The sequence below is a fragment of the Artemia franciscana genome, chromosome 15 (genome assembly GCF_032884065.1).
Source record: "Artemia franciscana chromosome 15, ASM3288406v1, whole genome shotgun sequence".
NCBI lineage: Eukaryota > Metazoa > Arthropoda > Branchiopoda > Anostraca > Artemiidae > Artemia > Artemia franciscana.
The window spans coordinates 28,310,468-28,333,734 of NC_088877.1; the positions used below are offsets into that span (position 1 = coordinate 28,310,468).

The 23,267-nt window shown below is 34.1% G+C and overlaps 1 protein-coding gene across 2 annotated transcripts in view; it reads right to left on the bottom strand.

Moving 5' to 3' along the window:
- Positions 1-12,755: 12,755 nt before the first annotated feature.
- The window catches only part of LOC136036285 (protein masquerade-like), a 50,808-nt gene continuing 40,296 nt past the window's right edge, over positions 12,756-23,267 (bottom strand). For both annotated transcript variants that reach the window (XM_065718432.1, XM_065718431.1), the window contains 4 exons: positions 22,646-22,868; positions 18,050-18,175; positions 16,056-16,362; positions 12,756-13,168 (listed from right to left, as the gene is read on the bottom strand). In XM_065718432.1, the coding sequence (XP_065574504.1) occupies positions 13,001-13,168; positions 16,056-16,362; positions 18,050-18,175; positions 22,646-22,868 (824 nt within the window). In that variant the 3' untranslated portion in view covers positions 12,756-13,000. The remainder of the gene's footprint in view (positions 13,169-16,055; positions 16,363-18,049; positions 18,176-22,645; positions 22,869-23,267) is intronic.

Below are 23,267 nucleotides of genomic sequence, written 5' to 3' on the forward strand. Positions count from 1 at the left end.
TATCCCTTTTATCCTCAAAACAGCGATTTCTTTGATTCGACAGTTTTATAAATACATTTTTAATTTTCGCTTACGGTGGGCTAGAGTTTATTCTTTAGTATCCAACTATTACATAAAGCTGTACAGTGTTCTAAATGAGTGTAAGATTTTTTCAGGCTCGTGATTTTCCATTTTACAATTTTTCCCCAAGTTCTTGGCTGAAGTATATTTGATAAATTGCTGAAATATTTTTGCTTCTAGTCCTCTCAAATTTTATGGGAAAATCCATGCGTTGGTTACCGTGAAGAATCTTACGCTACAACGTTTTACCATTAATTTTACTAAAAAAAATGCATTTCTACGGATGAATGGGGGGGGGCATTTTACTTTGATCCAGTTACCTTTGACTCTTAAAAAAGAAACCAGAGCTTTGATTTCCAATCGAATGATCCTGGTCCTTAGGTACTGCAAGCGGAATGGTTATCAAAGACGAAAAGGAATTAACTAAAAAAGAATTTCCGTAAGAGATTTTTTCCCAGAAAAGAGCAATATCAAAACCTAAGACAGACAGAAATGAAATTCCTCGACCGTTCAAACGTTAGAAGACCCGAAATTATATCATTGAACTAAATAAAAAACTTGTTTTTTTAACTGTAAGTAAGGTGCGACATTAAAACATAAAAAACGAACAGAACTTACTCCGTATATGAAATTGGTTGTCCCCTCCGCTATCCCTCACTCTTTACGCTAAAGTTTTTAATTGTTTAAAAAATAGAATTGTGGCAAAGAGTCAAACTTTAGCGTAAAGAGCGAGGGATTGCAGAGGGGACAACGAATTTCATATACGGAGTAATTTCTGTTCGTTTTAAGTTTTAATGTCACTTACTTTCCTAAGTAAGCTTAATCCTAATTAATTTTAATGTCCTTACCTTCAGTTTAAAAAAACAAGTTTTTTTTATTTAGTTTCTGAATGTTTTTGAATTAATGCATGTTTGATTAATGCATGTTTGATTTTAAATTAAATTTGCATATTAATTTTTTTTCGGCTAAATGACTTTCTCTTAGTTTTGATCAGACGATTTTAAGAAATAAGGGGTGGGGAAGGAGGCCTAGTTGCCCTCCAATTCTTCGGTTGCTTAAAAAAGCAACTAGAACTTTTAATTTTTGACGAACGTTTTTATTAGTAAAAAATATACGTAACTTAAGAAATAACTTACATAACAAACTTTTATATTCTTATATTTTTATTATGTATATGAGGGGGTTTGTCCCCTCGTTAATACCTCGCTCTTTACACTAAATCTTAAGTTTTGTCCCAATTCTTTAAGAATGATCCCTGAATCAGAAAGGCCGTAGAATAAATAGTTGAAATTACTAAAAATACTTTAACATAAAGAGCTAGGCATTCATCTCCTCCTAAATACCTCGCTCTTTATGCTAAAATATTTTTAGAACCCCTCATATGCGTAATAATCTCTGTTCGTTTTAAGTTTTAATGTTACTTCTTACTTTCAATTGAAAAAAACTTTTTTGTGTTTATTCTTTCATGGTTTTTTTATAGTAATGCTAGAAAATCCCGCGCCCTTTTCATTGAATTTCTCGTCCCCCGTGACATATTCCTCCAAGGAAAGGTTTTTCCACATATCCCCCTTCCCTCAACCCCACCCCAAAACCAAAAAATCCCCCTGAAAACGTCTGTACACTTCCCAATAACTATTACTGTGTGTAAACACTGGTCAAAGTTTATAAATTGCACCCCTCACCCAGGGACTGTGGGGGGTAATTCATCCCCAAAGACATAGTTATTGTGGTTTTCGACCATGCGGAACAAAATGGCTATCTCAAAATTTTTGATCCGTTGAAATTGGGAAAAAATGAGCGTGGAAGGGGGCCTAGGTGCCCTCCAATTTTTTGGTCAATTAAAAAGGCCACTAGAACTTTTCATTTCCGTTAGAATGAGCCCTTTAGCGACATTCTAGGACCACTTGGTCGATACGATGACCTCTGGGGAAAAAAACAAATAAACACGCACCCGTGATCTGTCTTCTGGCAAAAAATACGAAATTCCACATTTTTGTAGATAGGAGCTTGAAATTTTGCAATAGGATTCTCTGATACGCTGAATGCGATGGTGTGATTTTCGTTAAGATTCTATGACTTTTATGGGGTGTTTCTCCCTATTTTCCAAAATACGGCAAATTTTCTCAGGCTCGAAACTTTTGATGACAAAGACTTATATATTTAAAATCAACATGAAAATTCGATTTTTTTTTATGTATCTTTTAGCATCAAAATTCCGTTTTTTAGAGTTTCGTTTACTATTGAGCAGGGTCGCTCCTTACTACAGTTCTTTACCACGAACTGTTTGATAAATGAAACCCATTATGAACAGAAATTCTAACACACAAAGCTGGATGGCTTAGGCATGCATATATCCTGAAAGATTCCTATGCCCTCCCCCAAAAAAACTTTATTTTAACAAAGGTAAAGTATAACCACGTATAAACATAAATATAATCAAAAGGTAAAATAATGATCACGGCAATTCCGTTTCGTCCATCACTTCGGTCATGGGCAGAACCCTAGAAAAATTTGTACCTTGTTTGCATAATTTACGTCACCGTGTCCCCTTGCATGGCTGATTGACGCTACCTTGACACATGCGATACAGAGGCAAAACTGCCTAGAGGTAATTAGCTCATGCCTTCAAAACGATGTACTGTTTTTGCTTCAAGTCCATAATTATATGAGTTTTATGATGAGATGTTTCGATTTAAATTGGACATGTTGGGCGATAATTTGATTTAACGATATACCGATGTTTTCACTTTCTATATTTGTTATAATGATTTCAGTATCTCCAATAATTTTTTTTTGCTCAAATTAATCAACTCTTCGCTTTGCCAAAGTTCAATATCAAAAATTGTAATTAAAGAGAATTTTGTACAGTTTTTTTTTTGCAAACGTTGTATAATATAAAAACAAGCTTCGATGATCTAAATGTTTACTATAAGAACCTAGATTTTAAATTACACAGGCTCAGCCTAAGGATAAAGAAAAATAAACTGCTGGATATTTTTGGCCATTCAAAATAAGCGGCACTTTAATGTTTTCTCCTGAGAATCGTTTGTGCCGTCTCGTGATAAAAAAAAGCATGTTTTTCAACTGAAAGTAAGGATCAAAATTAAAAATTAAACAAAAAGAAATTATTACGATGTTAGGAGGACATCCCTTCTACAATACCTTGTTCTTCACACTAAAATTATTTAGAATGTTCATAAAGTTATCTTTTTTTTAATTTAAATAGCCTTGTGTTTCACTTTTTGTTTGTAAAGGAGTGGAATATATCGTCATGGTTTAGCGTAAAGAGCTAAGTATTTAAGAGGGGATATCCATCACAGCCCACCACTGAAAATTCCCAAAGAGAAAATTTACCTCCCAAAAAATGTCCGTTTACTTCCGAATAACAAATGCTATGTGGCAATAGGCTTTTCTTTTTAAATTAAAGGAAAAAAACGAGTTTTTTAACTGAAAGTAAGGAGTGAAACTAAACAATAAAACGAACAGAAATTATTCCGTATATGAAAGGTGCTGTTCCCTCATCAACGCCTCGCTCTTTAACCTAAAGTTTGACACTTTCTCACCATTCTACTTTTTAAAACCATAAGACTTTCGCGTAAAGAGTCAGGCGTTGAGGAGGGGACATCCCCTTTTCGTATATGGAGTAATTTCTGTTCGTTTTAAGTATTAATGCTGCTCCTTACATTCAGTTAATAAAAGACTGTTTTTTATTTAATTTCTGGGACGTTTTTCAACGAATGCAGGTTCGAATTTGGCTCACCGTGCATAAAAATAAAAACAAAATTTACAAATTAGTTTTGGAAGATTTATTCCTTATATGGAGAGTTGCACCCTCCTCATTACCATACTCTTTACGCTAAAGCTGTTAGTATTTTTTAAAAAGCTTCCTATTCTAATTAAAAAGCTGCCGTGTTTTAGTTAACCCTCCAAAAAATTGGGAAAAACAGTCAAACTCTAAAGTAAAGAGCAAGGTGTTAAGGAGGGAGACACCCTTCATATGTGGAGGGGGCAACCCTCCCTGTCACAGAAATTTCCTTTGGTGGAATTTCATCCAACTTAAAGTAAACCTTTCCCCCGTCAACTTCCTTCTAGACAGTTCCAACCTCGCTGAGAATCCCCCATCCCTGTAAAATTGTTTTCGAACGATTCAGTCTGAAAAATTCTCCTTAGCATTCTTTAACTGGAATAAGATTTTAATCTCTAATCGGTCCCTCCATCACTCCTGAAATGCCCTCTTCCATGGAAATTATTTCCAAGAAATCAAAACACGAGGAAAATAGCCCCGGATAATTCCGCTCAATAATTAAGTATTTGCTATTAAAAAAATAATAGTGTTCAATGCTAACATTACCGTGGACTTTCCCAAAAGGTCGAGGTTTAAAATTAAATTGCACGTAGATTAGTTTCTCCGCATATTCCCCCTAAGAAGGCAAAATAATTACAAAATAGCCCATTTACGAAAGTCTAATTACCGAGAAATTAAGTAAAACGAGGAATTATAGCAGGAAAGTAGGTTAGTCTTGAAAACCCATAATACACATTGAATCGAGGTCATCTTGAATAAGAGACTCAATTATTTTCAACCTAGAAACTTGCTATTAAGTGTAGTAAAACTAGAAAAAGGATCACTCGATCAGAAACTAAAGTTCTTTTTGCCGGGCTGAATCAGCTTTAAATGCCAATTCTTTCTCACTTGACAGTTGCTCTTCTTTTCAAAACGCGTTTTCAAATTTTCAAGTATGGGCCAGAGTTCGTTTTTTACTAGGTTGCAGCAGATGCTGCAACCGTGATTTGGAAGGGAAGAGATTAAACTAAAATGTTTGTCGAGGTTTAAAATTACCAGGTACACACAAAAATTTTGGATCTGGATCGTAAGGGGTTATTGAAGCTCCCAAAAAACGTGACAGACCCAAGAAAATCAAATTGAAAGTGGTTAAAGTACCTAAATGTCGTGGAAGATCCAGAAAACTTGCTGAAGCTGATATTTCCCAATTCAAAGAATGCTCTGAGGTCATATTCCTTGTTTTTGAGGTGTTTTTTACCACCTCAGTAAAATAAAGAAAAAAATAATGTGGTGTAATCTATTATGAATGTATGAGATCGTCAAAGACAAACTGGACTTGTTATTTCAATGATTCCAAGTACTCATTTGTAGAATTTTATGATTCTTTTGGAATTCAAGCTGGAAATAAAATAGTCAACTACTTAAAGACTTCAAATAAACAAATTACCTATCATTCTACTCCAGTTCAAAGTTTTAACGATGTGAATTGTGGTCATTTGTGTAACTTTAGTAAGGAGCGACCCGGCTCAATAGTAACCAAAACTCTAAAAAATTGAATTTTGATATCAATAGCTACATCAAAAGAATTGCATTTTAATTTTGATTTTAAATATATAAGTTTCATCAAGTTTAGTCTTACCCATCAAAAGTTACGAGCCTGAGAAAATTTGCCTTATTTAAGAAAATAGGGGAAAACACCCCCTAAAAGTCATAGAATCTTAACGAAAATCACACCATCAGATTCAGTGTATCAGAGAACCCTACTGTAGAAGTTTCAAGCTCCTATCTACAAGAATGTGGAATTTTGTATTTTTGCCAGAAGACAAATCACGGGTGCGTGTTTATTTGTTTTTTTTTGTTTTTTTTTCTTTTTCCGAGGGGTCATCGTATCGACCAAGTGGTCCTAGAATGTCGCAAGAGGGCTCATTCTAACGGAAATGAAAAGTTCTAGTGCCCTTTTTAAGTGACCAAAAAATTGGAGGGCATCTAGGCCCCCTCCCACGCTCATTTTTTTCCCAAAGTCAACGGATCAAAATTTTGAGATAGCCATTTTGTTCAGCATAGTCGAAAACCATAATAACTATGTATTTGGGGATGATTTACTCCCCTACAATCCCTGGGGGAGGGGCTGCAAGTTACAAACTTTGACCAGTGTTTACATATAGTAATGGTTATTGGGAAGTGTAAAGACGTTTTCAGGGGGATTTTATTTTGTTTGGGGGGTGGGGCTGAGGGGAGGGGGATATGTTGGAAGATCTTTCCTTGGAGGAATCTGTCACGGGGGAAGAAAAATTCAAGGAAAAGGGCGCATGATTTTCTAGCATTACTATAAGAAAACAATGAAAAATAAACATGAAAACGTTTTTTCAAATGAAAGGTAGGAGTAGCATTGAAACTTAAAACAAACAGAGATTATTACGCATATGAGGGGTTCTAAAAATACTTTAGCATAAAGAGCAAGGTATTTAGGAGGAGATAAATACCTCGCTCTTTATGCTAAAGTATTTTTAGTAATTTCAACTATTTATTCTACGGCCTTTCTGATTCAGGGGTCATTTTTAAAGAATTGGGACAAAACTTAAGATTTAGTGTAAAGAGCGAGGTATTAATGCGGATACAAACCCCCTTGTATACATAATAAAAATATAAGATTATGAAAGTTTGTTACGTAAGTTGCTAATTTATAAGTTATGTATATTTTTTACTAATAAAAACGTTCGTTAAAAATTAAAAGTTCTAGTTGCCTTTTTAAGCAACCGAAAAACTGGAGGGCAACTAGGCCTCCTTCTCCACCCCTTATTTCTCAAAATCGTCTGATCAAAACTAAGAGAAAGCCATTTATCCAAAAAAAGAATTAATATACAAATTTCATTTTAATAATTTATGTGGGGAGAGCCAAAACCAAACATGCATTAATTCAAAAACGTTCAGAAATTAAATAAAAAAAACTAATTTTTTTAGCTGAAAGTAAGGAGCGACATTAAAACTTAAAACGAACAGAAATTACTCCGTATATAAAATGGGTTGTCTCCTCCGCAATCCCTCGCTCTTTACGCTAAAGTTTGACTCTTTGCCACAATTCTACTTTTTAAAACAATTAAAAGCTTTAGCGTAAAGAGCGAGGGATTGCGGAGGAGACAACCCATTTTATATACGGAGTAATTTCTGTTCGTTTTAAGTTTTAATGTCGCTCCTTACTTTCAGCTAAAAAAATTAGTTTTTTTTATTTAATTATATAAAACGAAGATCTAAGAGAATGGATCCATATAATTTTGTTTAAAGTTTTATTTTCAAATATAAATTGAAGAAGAAATAGAAAAGATATTATTTGTTTATCGTAGAAGTTTTAAATATAATGGAAATGTTTTCTTAGCATCCAAATTTACATTTATTACATCAGGTTTATCTGCTTTTGCTTTGTTACCCTTTGCTTTGTTGCCCTTTGTTACCTTTAAGTCTTGGGACAGTTCTGACTGAAATACTTGAAAAATATCTAAGAATAGCAGAAAGAAACGCTGAATATAAAACTGCTTATTCACTCTATTTAGAATTCTGAAGCTAATCAGGTGATTTTTTTCATGAAGAAAAAATTAAACGAGAAAATGATTTACGCAAAACATTATAGTTTTTTCCTCGTGAAAAATATATGAAACAAGCAAGATTAAATGGTTATAAATATTGCGTTGAGTCTGTTAAGTTCAAGATATAAATAAAATCCTTCTTACTTTCCACCCACTCTTCATAATGTCTGAATATATAAGGGAATTAAATTTGAGAGGGACAATCGTCCTGTCATGAAAGAGGTTATAAAATCAAAACGGGATACCTATGTAAACAAGATGATTTTTGAGTATCTCTGCTCCTTCTGTAAACAATTCTTAGGCGTAGGAAATTGTAAAATAAATCAAAACGGGTACCTATGTAGACAAGATTACTTTTGAGTATCTCTGCTCCGTCTGTAAACAATTCTTAGGCGTAGGAAATTGTATAAGGGCAAGTCTACATCTGCTATAATCTACAAAAGCAATAAATTTTTCTGTAATTTTGGTTTGAATTTGATTTTCTATTAAGATTAAATGCATAATAATTCAATATATCATTGATTAAATAAATTGGTCCCTTTGCCAAGAATCCTTTTCGCTTAAAATTTACTGTTTTTTGTTTCATTCTGAATGCAATTTAATTGCTCTTTTTATTTGAGAGTTTTTACTAAAAAGTATTTAAAAACCAACTTTTTCTTACTAAACAAATATCCTGAAATATATATTCCCTGTCACCCAACCCCAACCACTACTATTTTGGTGTCTACCCCTCCCCCTGGAAAATTTTCTGCAGGGACCCTCGATATTAAACCGAAACCAATAGCGGTTCCTATGTTGGAATAATCAGCTGGTCCCCTCCTCAGCACCCCGCTCTTTACACCAAAGTTTTTTATTGTTTTAAAAAGTAGAGTTGTGAGAAAGAGTCAAACTCTAGCGTAAAGAGCGGGGCATTGAAGGGGAGACAGCCCTTTTATATGAGGAATAATTTCTGTTCGTTTTAAGTTTTAATGTCGCTCCTTACTTTCGGTAAAAAAAAATATTTATTTTTTATTTAATTTCTGAACGTTTCTGAATTAATGCAGGTTTTGATTTTGGCTCATCCAAATGATTAAAACGAAATATGTAGATTAATTTCGCTTTTTTTTTTTTAGCTAAATGGCTTTCTCAAAGCTTGATCGGACGATTTTGAGATAAAAAGGGCAGGGGACCTATTTGCCCTTAAATTTTTTGGTTACTTAAAAAGGCCACAAGAACTTTAATTTTATGTACGAAGAATGACCCCTGAATCACAAAGGCCGAAATTACTAAAAATACTTAAGCGTAAAGAGCAAGATATTGAGGAGGAGACGAAACTCTCATATACGTAATGATTTCTGTTCATTTTAATTTTGTTTAGGTTTTGATTTTGGCTCACCGTGCACCAATAACTAAAACGAAATTTGCATATTAATTTTCCTTTTTTTGACTAAATGGCTTTCTAAAAAGTTTTGATCGGAGGATCTTGAGAAAAAAGGGGCGGAGGAGGGGGCCTGGTTGTCCTCCAATTTTTTGGTTACCTAGAAAGGCCACTAGAACTTCTAATTTTATTTACGAACGTTATTATTAGTAATAAATATACATAACTTACAAATTAACTTATATAACGAACTTCTATATTCGTATATTTTTATTACGCATCAGGGGGGAATTGGCCCCTCGTCAATACCACGCTCTTTACACTAAAGTTCGAATTTTGTTCCAATTCCTTAAGAATGATCCTGAATAGCAAAGGCCTTTTAATTAGCATAAATAGCTATTTTGAAATTACTAGAAATACTTTAGCGTAAAGAGCTAGGCATTGAGGAGGGGACGAAAACCCTCATATGCATAATGATTTCTGTTCGTTTTTAGTTTTAATGTTGCTCCTTATTTTCAGTTGAAAAAACTTGTTTTTTTAATTTAATTTTTCATTGCTTTTTTTTAATGATGGAAAATCAAGCGCCTCCTTCATACAAATTTTGTTCCCCCGCAATAAATTGCTCCATGGAAGGATCCTCTCTCGTAATCCCCTCCCCTCAATCCTTCCTCCCACCACCAGAAAAAGTCCCCCTGAAAACGTCAGTATACTTTGCAATAGCCAATAATGTATACATACAATGGGTAAAGTCCATAACTTACGGCCCTTCATCCGGGGACTGTGGGGGATTAAGTCGTCCTCAAAGACATAGTTATTAGATTTTTCGAGTATGCTGAATAAAATGGCTATCTCAAAATTTTGATCCAGTAACTTTGGAAAAAAATGGGCGTGGGAGGGGCCTAGCTGCCCTCCATTTTTTTTGGTCACTTAAAAATGGCACTCGAACTTTTAATTTCCGTTAGAATGAGCCCTATTGTGACATTTTAAGACCACTGGGTCGATACAATCACCCCTGGGAAAAAACAAATAAACATCATATCTGTGATCTTTCTTCTGGCAAAAGATACAAATTTCCACATTTTTGCAGATAGGAGCTTGAAACCTCTACAGTAAGATTCTCTATAGAGATAGAGGGTGTTTTCCCCTGTTTTCAAAAATAAGGCAAATTTTCTCAGGCTCGTAACTTCTTATGAGTTGGTCTAAACTTGATGAAACTTAAATACTTACAATAAACGTACAAATCCGATTCTTTTGATGCATATATTGGTATCAAAAATCCGTTTTTTAGAGTTTCCTTTACTATTAAGCGGGGTCGGTCCTTACTCCAGTTCGTTACTACAAACTGTTTGATAGTACGAGGGCATTAAAATAAAAATAAGCCGAATTTTGTAATTTTTTATGGATTTTCTATTACAATAGATCTTTTAACGTACAATGGATCTGCAACAACTATGATTGCAATGTAGTTTTCCGTATGAAACAGTTCGTGGTGACAAACTGTATGTAAGCAGCGACCTGACTCAATAGCAAACGAAACTCTAAAAAACGGAATTTTGATACCAGTAAATACATCAAAAGATGTATTCATCATCAAAAGATGACATTATCACACATTAAAAGAAGATTCGCCTGCTGATTTCAAATATATAAGTTTAATAAATTTTAGTCTTACCCATCAAAAGTTACGTGCCCGAGAAAATTTGCCTTGTTATTAAAAAAAGGAGCCGAAATCCCCTAAAAGTCATAGTACCTTAATAAAAATCACACCATTAAATTCAGCGTATTAAAAAACCCTACTATGGAGGTTTCAACCTTTTATCTACAAAAATGTGGAAGTTTGTATTTTTTGCTACAAGAAAGATCACGGATGTGTGTTTATTTGTTGTTTTTTTCCAGGAACGATCGTGTCAACCCAGTGGTCTTAGAATATTGCAGGAGGGCTCATTTGAACGGAAATTAAAGTTTTAGGGCCCTTTTTAAGTGACTAAAACATTGAGGGCAACTAGGCCCCCTCCCAAACTCATTTTTTCCCAAAGTCACCCGATCTAAACTTTTAGATAGTCATTTTGTTCAGCATGGGTCGAAAAATATAATAAATATGTCTTTATGGATGACTTAATCCCCCACAGTCCCCGAAAGAAGGGCTGCAAGTTGTCAACTTTGCCCAATGTTCACATATAGCATTGACTGTTGATAAAGAAGGTACATTGCTGTGAAGGGGGTGGAGAATTTCCCAGCATTATTTAAAAACCGACCAGAAATGAAATAAAAACATTTTTTTTTAACTGAAAGCAAGGAGCGACACCAAAACTTAAAACGAATAGAAATTATTAACTATATGAGGTCTCCCCCTATTCAGCACCTTTTTCTTTACACTAAAGTTTTTTTTAGTGCCATAAGAGCTATTTATTCTAATTAAACGGTCTTTGTGATTAAGGCGCCATTCTTAAGGAATTAGAACAAAATGGAACTTTACCCTAAAGAGCGAGATATTGACTAGGGGGCGACCCCCCTAATATACGTAGTAAAAATATACGAATATAGATGTGCGTTACGTAAGTTAATTTGTAATTTACGTATATTTATTACTAATAAAAACGTTCGTAAATCAAAGTGAAATTTCTAGTGCCCTTTTCAAGTAACCAAAAAATTGGAGGGCAACTAGGTCCCCTCCTCCGCACCTTTTTTCTCAGAATCGTCCGATCAAAATTTCTAGAAAGCCATTTAAAAAAAGAAAAAAATTGTTTATTTTTAGTGTTTGTTTTATCAAAGTTTAGCAATAATCAACGTTATAATAAAACAAATTCTCAACGTTCTAAAAAGTCCACAAATTCAACTCCTTCACAGTCATGGAAAACGGTTGTCAATACCTTATCATGATTGTTACATTAGCTGCTACCTAGTAAAAAGCCAACCACAGCCCATAGTAACCAAAAATTAAAAACGTGTTTACAAAAAAAACTGCAGAGTGAAAAAAAGGTGCCACCTGAGACTGATTCAGGCATAGTAACTATTATTTTGGTTCGTCTTAAAAGTAAAGGTTAGAGCGAAAAAAATTTATGGTGATTTCGAAAAAACCCTGAAACCCCTCGAAAATGCCGTCAGAGAAAATGCACAGCGTACCACTGGAATCAGCATAGTCAAAAACATTGTGCTGGGAAATTACAGTCTCCCACCTTGAACAACAAGGAAAATCATTTTTTTTGCATGGGTAGCACTGATCAGTCTCCCGTTTTTTTTTTTTTTCTTCCAGGGCTAGAGGGGTACTAGAACATCATAGATAGATACTTAATGGCGCATTAAAAAGCTATTTCTCATATCTAAGCAGTTTCTATAAATTTAACTATCTGCAAGTGCCATATGGCACTAAAATGGCATTTTTGGTACCATTTCTCAATGGGTGGGACTAGCGGGCTACCAGAACGTCGTAGACAGATTTTTAATGCCTCATATAAAAGTTATTGCTTATATATGCGTTCTTCCGGTAAATTCTACCATCTACAAGTTCTAAATGGCACTAAAAATTGCACTTTTAATGCAATGTCTCAAGTGGAAAAGCTGGGGCTAGTGGCTAAACTTTTGAGAATTATGTTTAGTGGCTCATTTGAAAGCTATTGCTCATATCAATGTTCTTTTTATCAATTCTACCATCTGCAAGGGCGATATAGCCCTAAAAAACACTTTTGGTGCCATTTCTTAAATTTCAATTAAGGCACAGAATAAACCATGAGTTTATCCGACCATTAAAACAGCAATGGCAGAATAAGACATACTCATGCTAAGCTATGAGACAAAGCCACACAGTATGGCCACCAGCTTTTTGCTAAGTTATCAGCCAGCGACCGAAGGAAGTTGCACACAACTGTACAGAAACTAATGAGACAGCAAAAGTCTAATTACGCCACTGGTCCTAATATTAGATTTTTTGTATGACGCTTTCAATCCAATAATCTTGAACAGATGATAAGAAAAATAGAAAGAATATCGTTTATAACGTTAAAAAATAGCTAACAACATTCAATCCAACAAACATTCTTAATAAATAGGTAGACACTCATAAACTTCACCACTACCAGCCCCAAATAACTTAACGCTTAAATAAGAAATCAACACTTCTGTCTCGTTCAAACATCGTGTCACATTATGACGTCACTTTATGGCTAAATATTTAATGGTTTCACTGGTCTTACTTCAGGTTTGATGGATATAAATAGTAGTCTAAATATTATTAACGCTAATAATTTGATTTATCCAGCTAATAAAGTTGGACACCTTGACATACACTCCTGGAACATCTTGTCGACCACAACCAAATCCCCAGCTAACTAAACCACTTAATTCATAATAGCCTTCATTTTCACAAACCAGAGGTCCACCTCCATCACCCTGAAAGGAGAAAAAATTAGCGTTACATTAAATTCATAGATCAAAAGAGGTAAATAGGCTCTGGATCCACATTGGTTAGACATCATAAGGAAATTCAGTTAATTCTTCTGCTTTTCGGTTAAATCGAGCTTTTGGCATATATCTGTTGATCTTTTTATTTTTGAACTTTTTTTGCTTAGTTTTTTATTGACTCTTACTTTGTTACCTTTTTTGTCCAGGTTGGTTTGTCCTTATAATGGGCATTTTCTGTTTCTCATTGTTTTTTTAGCGGAGGAGGGGGGTTCTATTTTTTACTGAAGACAGATTGGAGGAGGACTTCATCGAATTATGTAATACTGTTTGTATTTGGAAGATTTCATTCGTTTTTCTGTTGCTTTTTTTATTTTGATTACCAAAAATATTAGTAAAAAACTGAATATTCATTACAAAAATATAATCTAATTCACGTTTGACATTTGAAATCCGCAATATTCCAAAAAATTTTGACAGCAGCCCACTTTTCGTACGGTTAAATTTTAGCACCTTATTTCACAGCATATATTCCTATGTATAAAAATTGTTTCAAAACAGCCAAAAAGGCAGATCAGGCTCTGTTTATGTACAAAGACAAATTCTGTTTTTTAACAGAAAATACAAGTTGGTTTAAAAAATGCAATGTGATGAGCTTTTTATTTAATTCATGATGTGCAGTCAAATTTTATTTCACTTTCCCAATTCTTTAGTCATTATTTCATAAAAATGGGGCTTCCTCTACTAGGAAAGAGGATTTTTTTAAATAGCAGGTGACTTAATTAAACGACCTATGAGAGACCTTAAAGTCAAAAATGGATTTTCAATATTTCAAATCTAAATCACTTTTGGAATTCAATGAGTTTAAAAAAAAAATCTAACAGAAAATATTCTATTTTAGGAAAAATAGACTAAAACTTTTTTTTGAAAAATAAAAAATGGCCTCAGTACCTTAAACTAGTTTCAAAAATATGAGTCCATAAATTCAAACGATAAACTTTAACCGTAAATTTTTCTTGAAAATCATCATTTAAAGATTTTTTTTAAATAACGGTCGAAAAAATAGGACAAGACTCTATTTTGTAAATCCTCCTAATATTATCGACTTATGGTTAGAACTAGTTCAGATACAATTTCAGAAAAATACGAAATCTTTAATAAGCGAGAGGATTCTTTAAGGCGTTTCTGAAAGAACGAAGGAATTTTTAATCCGAACCTTAAGGTTAAAGAAACGATTTCATTTCTATGAAGGATAAATGATATTCATAGAAGAAGTGGTTTTATTTTAATCAAGATCATCTAAAGCATTGGTTTCCATCTGATTTTAGTCCTGCCTAGGCATTTCTAAAATCCTGACAACTTGGTATCTTTTTTTGGGTCGTCCTCTAGCTATATTTTATTCTAATGAAGATTATTGTCTGAATACAACACCATCCAAACAATGTATAACGTCACTGCAATACTATCATGTATATTTTTTGTTCTTTAAATGCATTTGAGTGTGACATCATTCACATGTTTTTTTTTTCAAAATTAAGGCTCTAAAGCATAGTCTGCTGTGGGTGTACAACAAGCCCATGACCCACTAAAATATTGTCATGCCCCACTGGTGGGGCCTGCACCCCAAGTTTGGAATTACTGATTTGAAGTGTCAAGATTTTCAGACATCTCATGTTGGCTTGTAATGATTCCAACATAAAAAAAGGAAAAAAAGAAAAGAAACATGGCTGATACACAGTGGATAGATTAAACTTCTCAATTGGTTCCTGTCTTAATACAAGAATGTGGCAAGAGATTCTAATGTGTGAAATTTAGTGAAGTCGGGTTAGGAATTGCCCTACAGTTTCCATACTCAAAAGAGTTTTTAAAAAGCAGTTTCTAAAAGCTTTTTTGTTGTTGCAGCTATGTTTTCAATACTTTTTTTCTGTATCACATAAATCATTTTAATTTCCTGAACACTTGAATAGTTTTGAGAACTGCTAGGTTTTTACAAACCTAATTTTGCTATTCCTTCTCTTCTTATATATAAATGAAATCAAATGCATAGCTGTGTGGGCGTGTCTTTGTCCTGTATGCATTACCACACTATTTTCCCGATTGCCAAGAAACTTTAAGAAGTTGTTTTAGGTATAATTTTTCTTCTTTCCCTCCAAGACTCTCTTGGTAGTTTTTGTGCTGACTGAAATTAGAGATCCCTGCACACAAATGCTTCACAGTTGCTTCTATTAATTATTCACATTTTCTGGATATTAGTTATCAAACATCACCCGACGGGTAAGTTCATAATTCCAGCCTAATATTTCAAATATATTTAAATTTAAAAATATGATCATTACTTTGCAAGTGGTGAAAATATTCCAAGGCGGAATTTTCCATGGGGAGAGATTGCGCTGTTGAATTTTCAACGATGGAAATCTTTTGAAGATAAATTTTTGCGGGTTAAGGAGGGGGGTATGTTTTTTGGGATGGTGGGAGAATTTCTACGGTGGAAATGTTTTCTGCAGGTGAGAACTTTTCAGGGGGTACATTGTCAGCTGGGAAAATTTTCCAGGGGAATTTTTAAATACTTGTGAATTTAAAAATACGATCGTTATTAACACAAGGGGTTAGTAACCCGTTAGGGGAGGGCTCCATGGGGGAAATTTACCAGGTGTAATTTTCTACAGGGTTCTACGGGTTCTCTTTTGAGGTCGCAATGACGCGCGACGGGTAGGCTAGTTCTTTGTGTATTTCTAAGCATATATACCATGTAAATGTAATAATGAATGCCCATTATAAATGATATAGAGAATTGAGACATAGAACAGAAGAAAAGTGAAAACATGGAAGTGGAAAAAGATAACTTAAAATTAAAACGAAAGATTAAGGAAATAAGTACCTGACAAGCGTCGTTGCCAGCTTCACCTCCCGCACAGAAGCTAGATGCTGGCAGAATGAATATTTTTTCAGTTACTGCATTTATTTTCCTTACACACTCAGTGTCACTAACCACAGGAAGTTCTGCTTCCCTTACTCTTAGGGGAATGGGTCCACTTTCTCCCATATAGCCGTAGCCAGTGACAGAGCACCTTTTCCCTGCTTCTTGCGATGTACCTCGAGAAGGAAGGCATACCAGACATACGCCTGGCTTTAGTTCAGCCTGTGTATGAAGTTTGAGCAAAGCAATATCGTTGTCAAGGGTTTGGCTGAAAAAATATAACAAAAATTCAAACTTGAAAACTTTAAGAAGAACAAAAAATCTAGAATACGTTGAAATTTAGAGATAGAGTTCGGTCCCTCCCAACTGATTAAAAGTTGAGATTTGTATAACTACTACACCAGCCTAATGGATTTTTAGAAAATGTTAAAATTGAACATAGTAGACTCAAAAATGTGTGAGTTAAGCCACTCTTAGATGGTAAACCAACACAGGGATGGGTTTTGCGTCTGTTAACTTAGACCTGCTCAGCTAAACAGGGACAGAAGACATATTATATTTATTTCAGAAAATCACTATTACAAGCACTTAGGGGCCAAATTCGAGTAATAAATTTTCTCCAACAAAATCTTGAGATCTGTAAATGATCTCTATAAACTTCCTCTGTTTTTCAAATAATCCACCTATTTTCCGTTTTTTACTAACATTCACCCCCTCTCCCCCCTTCCTCCCTAAGAACCAAGTCATTTTTAGTCCAAGCTTTCGTCCCTGTTCTCATCAACCAAATAGCAAAATTTTACCATTTGTCCAATGCTTTATGTTTTTGATATAATTCATCTATTTTGTATCTCTGCCTTTTGGGTAGAAAAAGGGATACCTAGACATTTAGGAATTCAGGGCAATAAACTAGGGAAATTGCAACTAGATTAAGGACAAAATTATACAAATCTGGTTGTATGTCTTCCTTTTTTAGTAAAAAAGGATACCCATACGTGTAGGAGTTCAGAGCCAAAAAAAGAAGGAAAATCAAAACTAACTTAAAGGTAAAAGTATACAAATCTGTTTATTTCAAGAAAGGGTAGGAAACAAGAGGAAATCTTCCCCTTGTTTGCTTAACGATTTGGCATCATATATTAAACAAATAGGGGGTAAGTAGTCTTTGAGAAAGAGGCAATGAAATATGTTTTGTATCTGCTCCAAGGAGAGAAATGCTGCCAGTGGATCAAATGAAATAGAGGAATATTTTACAAAAAAAAAAAACCTTGTTTTCCGCCCTTTAGTCTTGGATGTAACAGTAAACCCCTCTAATTTGTTATGTAAAAGAGGTTGTAAATACATATTTATTGTTGGTTTATGCATATCAAGCCCTATTTCTACATGCGAATAATACTTAATTGACTAATGGCACTATAGCTTCCTTATTTGGGTCAGCATTGCAGACAAAGAAAGTAACCAAACAAAATTTTATTTGTACAACTTCATATTACTATTAAATTAACGATGACTGCAGCACAAAATGACAGAGATATTATTTTCATTGATTCTTTGGTGAAATGTACGCTTTAATTTCGTTTAATTTTCGCCAGTGACTTATTTTTATGCTCTAATTAAATTGCATTACAGCTAATGCGTGTGACAGAAACTGATGACAATGAATTGGTCTTTTAAAAACCTGACTGGTTCTTTTGCGAAGCTTTAATCCAATAAAAAGAACTAAACATTCAATCAGACAGATTTAAGGAAGAAAAAGTTATGAATCATCATGTTTTTTACAGGTAAACTCTCTATTTCACTTCTTTTTCCATTAGTGTTGTGTTTACTTTTATCTTTTTCACTTCTTTCTCTATTTCACAGGCAAACTTTCTCTGTTAATTGACCTGATCAGGAGAAACAGGAGCAGGAGAAACTTCGGTGTTCCTTTGCCCTAAAAAAAAATGTTGTGATAACAAAAATACCTGTTATGATTATGATGAATGTAAGTGGTAGCAACACGCAGAGTTTGGGCTCCTGGACTACCATATTTGGACGTTAAATCATGGTCACCAACTCTTACATAGATGGCATCACCAGATCTCACAATGCTGAAATAAAAAAACGATTAGCTTCAATTTTTTAAAGATTGCGTGTTTTTTTTAAATGGCTATCATGAGACGTTAGCAATGTAAAACTAAAAATAATAGCACAATGAAACAGTTAGAATTTAAAATTTGAGCTTAAAAATCTCTTTTATAAAAACCTTAAGAATTTTTGCTCAAAAATAAAATTGGAATTCTGAACTATGATGATCATCACAATCTAAAAGTGTATAGCTTCGTATCTCAAAGGAATAAGGATAAAATGTAGATACGTTGAAATTAAAGAACAGTTTCTTTTTTCAAATGAAAATTAAGAGCGATTTTAAAAATTGAAGCATATATAAATTATCTTTTTTTTATGAGGAAGCTGCCTCCCTAAGCTTTCCCACATTTTACACTATATCTGATTAGCGATTTCCTTCCAGTATTTTAGACAAAAATAAATAAAGCCAGTTGATAAAAGAAAATGCTTGATTCACCAAGTGCCTTCAAAAACTTTTGAACAATAAACTACACTGTTTAAAGCAAATATAACTAAATCAGCCCTATAATTCTTTAAAGATTGTGATATAACACTTTAATTTGTATGTTGCTCAAGTCATAAACAATGTCATTCACGATGCATCTCTGCAAGCTCAGCCAGAGTCGATCCAGCTCTAACTGGGTGCCTAGAGAAATCTGGGGGTGGTAAATAATAAGGATGTGCAAAATCAAAGGATGGTTGACTCTAGGACCGGGTCGACTAGGTGCGGGCTCGATTGGAATTTTTTTTAGCGGCCCCCCCTCTGTATAGCCTATTAAATTTGTATGTAGAATTCAAATCCAGCAAATAAATAAATAAACATATATATATATATATATATATATATATATATATATATATATATATATATATATATATATATATATATATATATATATATATATATATATATATATATATTCATGCAGGAATGCAATTCGGCCAAGCAGGCAGCAGCCCCCAAGTAAAGCATCTTTATTGGCTATATTTTCTGTTGGATAATGGAGGACTCCACAATGAATACATACAGAGTTGAAGATTCCCAATGACTCGTAAATAACACTTCCATAGCCTACGGCATCTTTGAAGGTTTTATGCCACAATTTGTTGGCATCGAAGACTGTGATGGTACTGTTCATCTAACGTAATATTTTTTCAGTACTTATATACATAATGGTTGACATTCAAGAAGTGAAGTTAGGTTAATACTAATAAAATATACCAAAATATGATCAAAATAAAATACTCTAGAAACAAATTTGGGCTACTGATTTGCAAATTAGGGGGGGGGGGGTCAAAGTATAGTGGGCGTGCATTCAAAATGTATGAGCTACAAATATTCTACCTATTAAAAATTAAGAATTGTTTTCTAACTGCACGCTGTCCAAATACTTCACCTCCACCACCCTTGATGTGTAAATATAGAGCCCAAATTATGTAAGTCCAATGTATAATAGCACCCGTCACTTGTTTTCCGCTTAGCGTAGGCAAATTGTTTCTTGGTACTGATAGATAAAACCGGTTTGTTCTCGAGTGTGTACCATTATGTACACAAGTACCTTTTTTCTTCTGCACTTTCATTTTTGACTCGTTCCTATTCTCGCTATTCTTTAACAGCAGTGTTCTTTGTTCCTCACAGTCATCTTTGACAAGTTATTTTACCTGCTGTCGCTTGTCATTCTCGCTGCTGATTATCTTCTAACTGCATATTTCTTTGTTATTGGCTGTATGTCTTCTGACCACACATTCCTCTGTTAGTCATTCTCATTTTGATTTGTACCAATCCTCATTGTCGCATGTCTTGTCACCGCATTTTTTTTTGTTCTTCACTTTCGTTTTTTAGTCACTGTGGTTCTCGCTGCCACTTATCTTTTAACTGAATATTTCTATGTTCATCAATTTTGTTTTTGACTTTTTCTTATTATCTCTCTTTAATCTTTATTTTCGTTCATCATTGCTTCAGACATTTTTTCAGCGCCTTTAGCCTTAGTTGTTTGGATTCATCATGTCAGTTTTGATGGTCTATATTTTCCATTATCACCCATCGTACATTTACATTTCTCAGGTCGTTTTCTTAATCTTGTCTCATTTGATGGTCTAGTTTGTTTCATTTTCAGCCACCGGTTTTGTCCTCTTTTGTTCTTTTTTTTTGTCGTCTACTCATTTTGTGCTAACGTTAATTTATGTTTGTGTCCCGTAGATATTATAAAACTGCTGAAAATACTTATCGAAATTTACATCACCAAATGTGGCACATGAAGTTACACAGTTATAAATTTTTGTTGCAAATGCTTCTGAAACAGTTTTAAAATCTATTTTACTTGTGTCTTCACTTTCAGTCAACGTGATTGCTAAACTATTTAGTTTATCCTGATTTATTTTTGATATTACACAGTTTTTTTTATCGTTAGTTTTAGCCTTGCAAATGATCTCTCTCAGGAAGCAACGCTTACTGGAATTGTTAAGAACATTTCACAATTTTGAAAATCAATTTTTCATTTTGATGGTGGCGCGGGGTCCTTTCAAACACAGGGCCCAATTGGGTCCAATCGTTCCTATCACCCTTTTTCCAGCCTTGGCTGGCTCCCAGCCCCGCACTGCAATTCCTGGCTGAAGGACCATAACACGAAGAGCAGCACCGCCATTAGAGACTGTAAAGTCCAATGTAAAATTCTCTTTTTTTTCCTTCTTGTCTCTTTGACATCTGCAATCTGAGCAGATGTTCCTGATATCTTGGATATCTTGATGATATCTGGAATCAATGCAATCAAATGCAAGTCTTGCATTTGCCAAAACTGACATCAGAATTTTGTAGAAAATGTAAATCAGAAGTGAGAAAATGTATAGGTTTAATGCTTTGAATAACAAGACTCACTCTTTACTTACCGTTTCTTACCAAGAACGTTTAGACTCTGTGTTTCTTGCTTTTGTTTTTCTTCCGTTTTATAGTTGTTTATTATTATCTTGCATTTGTAACTCCTTCGTATACAAATAAAGGATTGGAAAAAACAGCAAAATAAGATGGAAAATACCACTAATTTTAAACTAGATTTAATTGTTCTAGCTTGTCTGGTATTGAGATTTCATACTAAAGAACAATCTTTTGTATTCTATTAGCTATCATTATTTTGAAATATGAACTTAAACCATTATAAGGCGAAACTAGAAGTTTCTAATAGTAACATCTGAACAGGAATATTATTCAGGCGAACACTCTTTTTCCCGTTGAATAGGGAAATAAAACTGTTGTTTTTCAAAGTTACTCTGGAATTCCAACTACATGGTAGCATATAGTCTGATAGTATAGCCTTTGTTAGTATTCATACAACAGAAAATTACATTTAAATTGTTTCCAAATGATGTTTCCACAAATTTAAACTTGAAATGGATATTGATGCCAATATTGAAAAAGAAAATAATGAGGCTGTTAAAATAACATCATCATAAAATCTATATTTACAGACTGGGACACCGGGACACAAATAACGACCGGGACACAGGGAATATAAATGACGACCGGGACACAGGGAATGTTCGATTAGCAATCACCATCAACAAAGCTCAAGGGCAATCATTAGAATAATGAGGTATAGATCTGAATACGGATTGTTTTTCACATGGACAATTATATGTTGCATGTTCAAGAGTCGGTAAACCAGACAATCTATTTATATGCACAGACAACGGGACAGCGAAGAATGTTGTATATTCGCAAGTTTTACGTAGTTAAAAACATATATATATCTATCTATATTCACAGGTGGGACACAACTACAATGGCGCGTAACGACTTACGCGCGCGGGGGGCGCGAAGCTCCCCCACGAACTAGGTGTTGGGGTGGCGCGAAGCGTCACCCCAACAGCTAGTAACTTCATAAAATCTTTTGAATATCAAAGAATATTTCCTGAATAGAATGTTTACTATTTAATTTACTTAATTATAAAATATGCATATAGATATTCAATTTTTAACAACAATATTAGACGAAAATTCTGCAAAAGAGTTATTCAATAAAAACATTAAGCATTCTATTTAGCTTTTGGAAATTTTTACAAGAAAATTTGATTTTGAGCTCTAAAGCTACAGTCTTCGTCTCAAAAGTGCAAGCCTGTATGAACATCTGTGGCAAAACCTATTTGAAACCACGGTTGTGATATCATCAACCCGATTTGGAAGGCACTTGGGTGACTGTATCGATGAGAGATGACTGGTGACTCTTGAAAGTTACTGAAGCTTATGAAGAGATAAAGGCTATTGTACACTGTCAAATATTTTTCTCCATGAATATGTAGATGTCATTTTGTATTCCAATTATTCACATTTTAGCTACTAGCTTCTAATTTTACACCGAAGCAAAATATTTTCCATTTTCCTTAGGTTTTCAACCTTTATTGGTAAATTTAAGCAAATTAAATTTAATAAATACATTTTTGGAATAAACTAAAATGCTTACTTGGTAACGCAATGTGCTGCTGTCAACACCCACTGTGTACCAACCAATGCACCACCACAAAGATACTGATTTAAAGAGTTGATGAGAGCAACTTGCCAACAGAATTCACCTGGAATTGTATCCCGTCCACCAACTACCCTAGATTCACGTGATGTACCTTTAACTCCACATACATATTTATTGTTGAAAGCTGGTCTTGTTGTTGGTCGAGGTTGACGTGTTGCTGAAAAAAATTGAATCAGATAAATCAGATTTAAAAAATTGTAATATGACTCAGAAGAATTATAATACTCTCAGTAGCTCTCACCCTTTTTGTTTATCAGTCCTGCCCTGTCTCCTCTCATTAAAAGTCCTTAAGTTGGGAAATTCACCCAAATTGAAAATGATGACAAATCCCTTCGGCTTAAAACAGGAGCAATGAGATTTTTAGATGAATTTTTCACGCCATGTTTTTGCTGGAAGCTGAGGAGGAAGGGATATTTTGATTTAGCTTAGAATGGTAAATTTGATTAATAGCTCAACTAAGCTAGGTAAATAGTACGAATTATGATCCTTTTCCAAGTTAATCAAGAGCTTGAATGTATCCTAATTATTTGAGAGTTTGAGTTACCATAAAATCTGA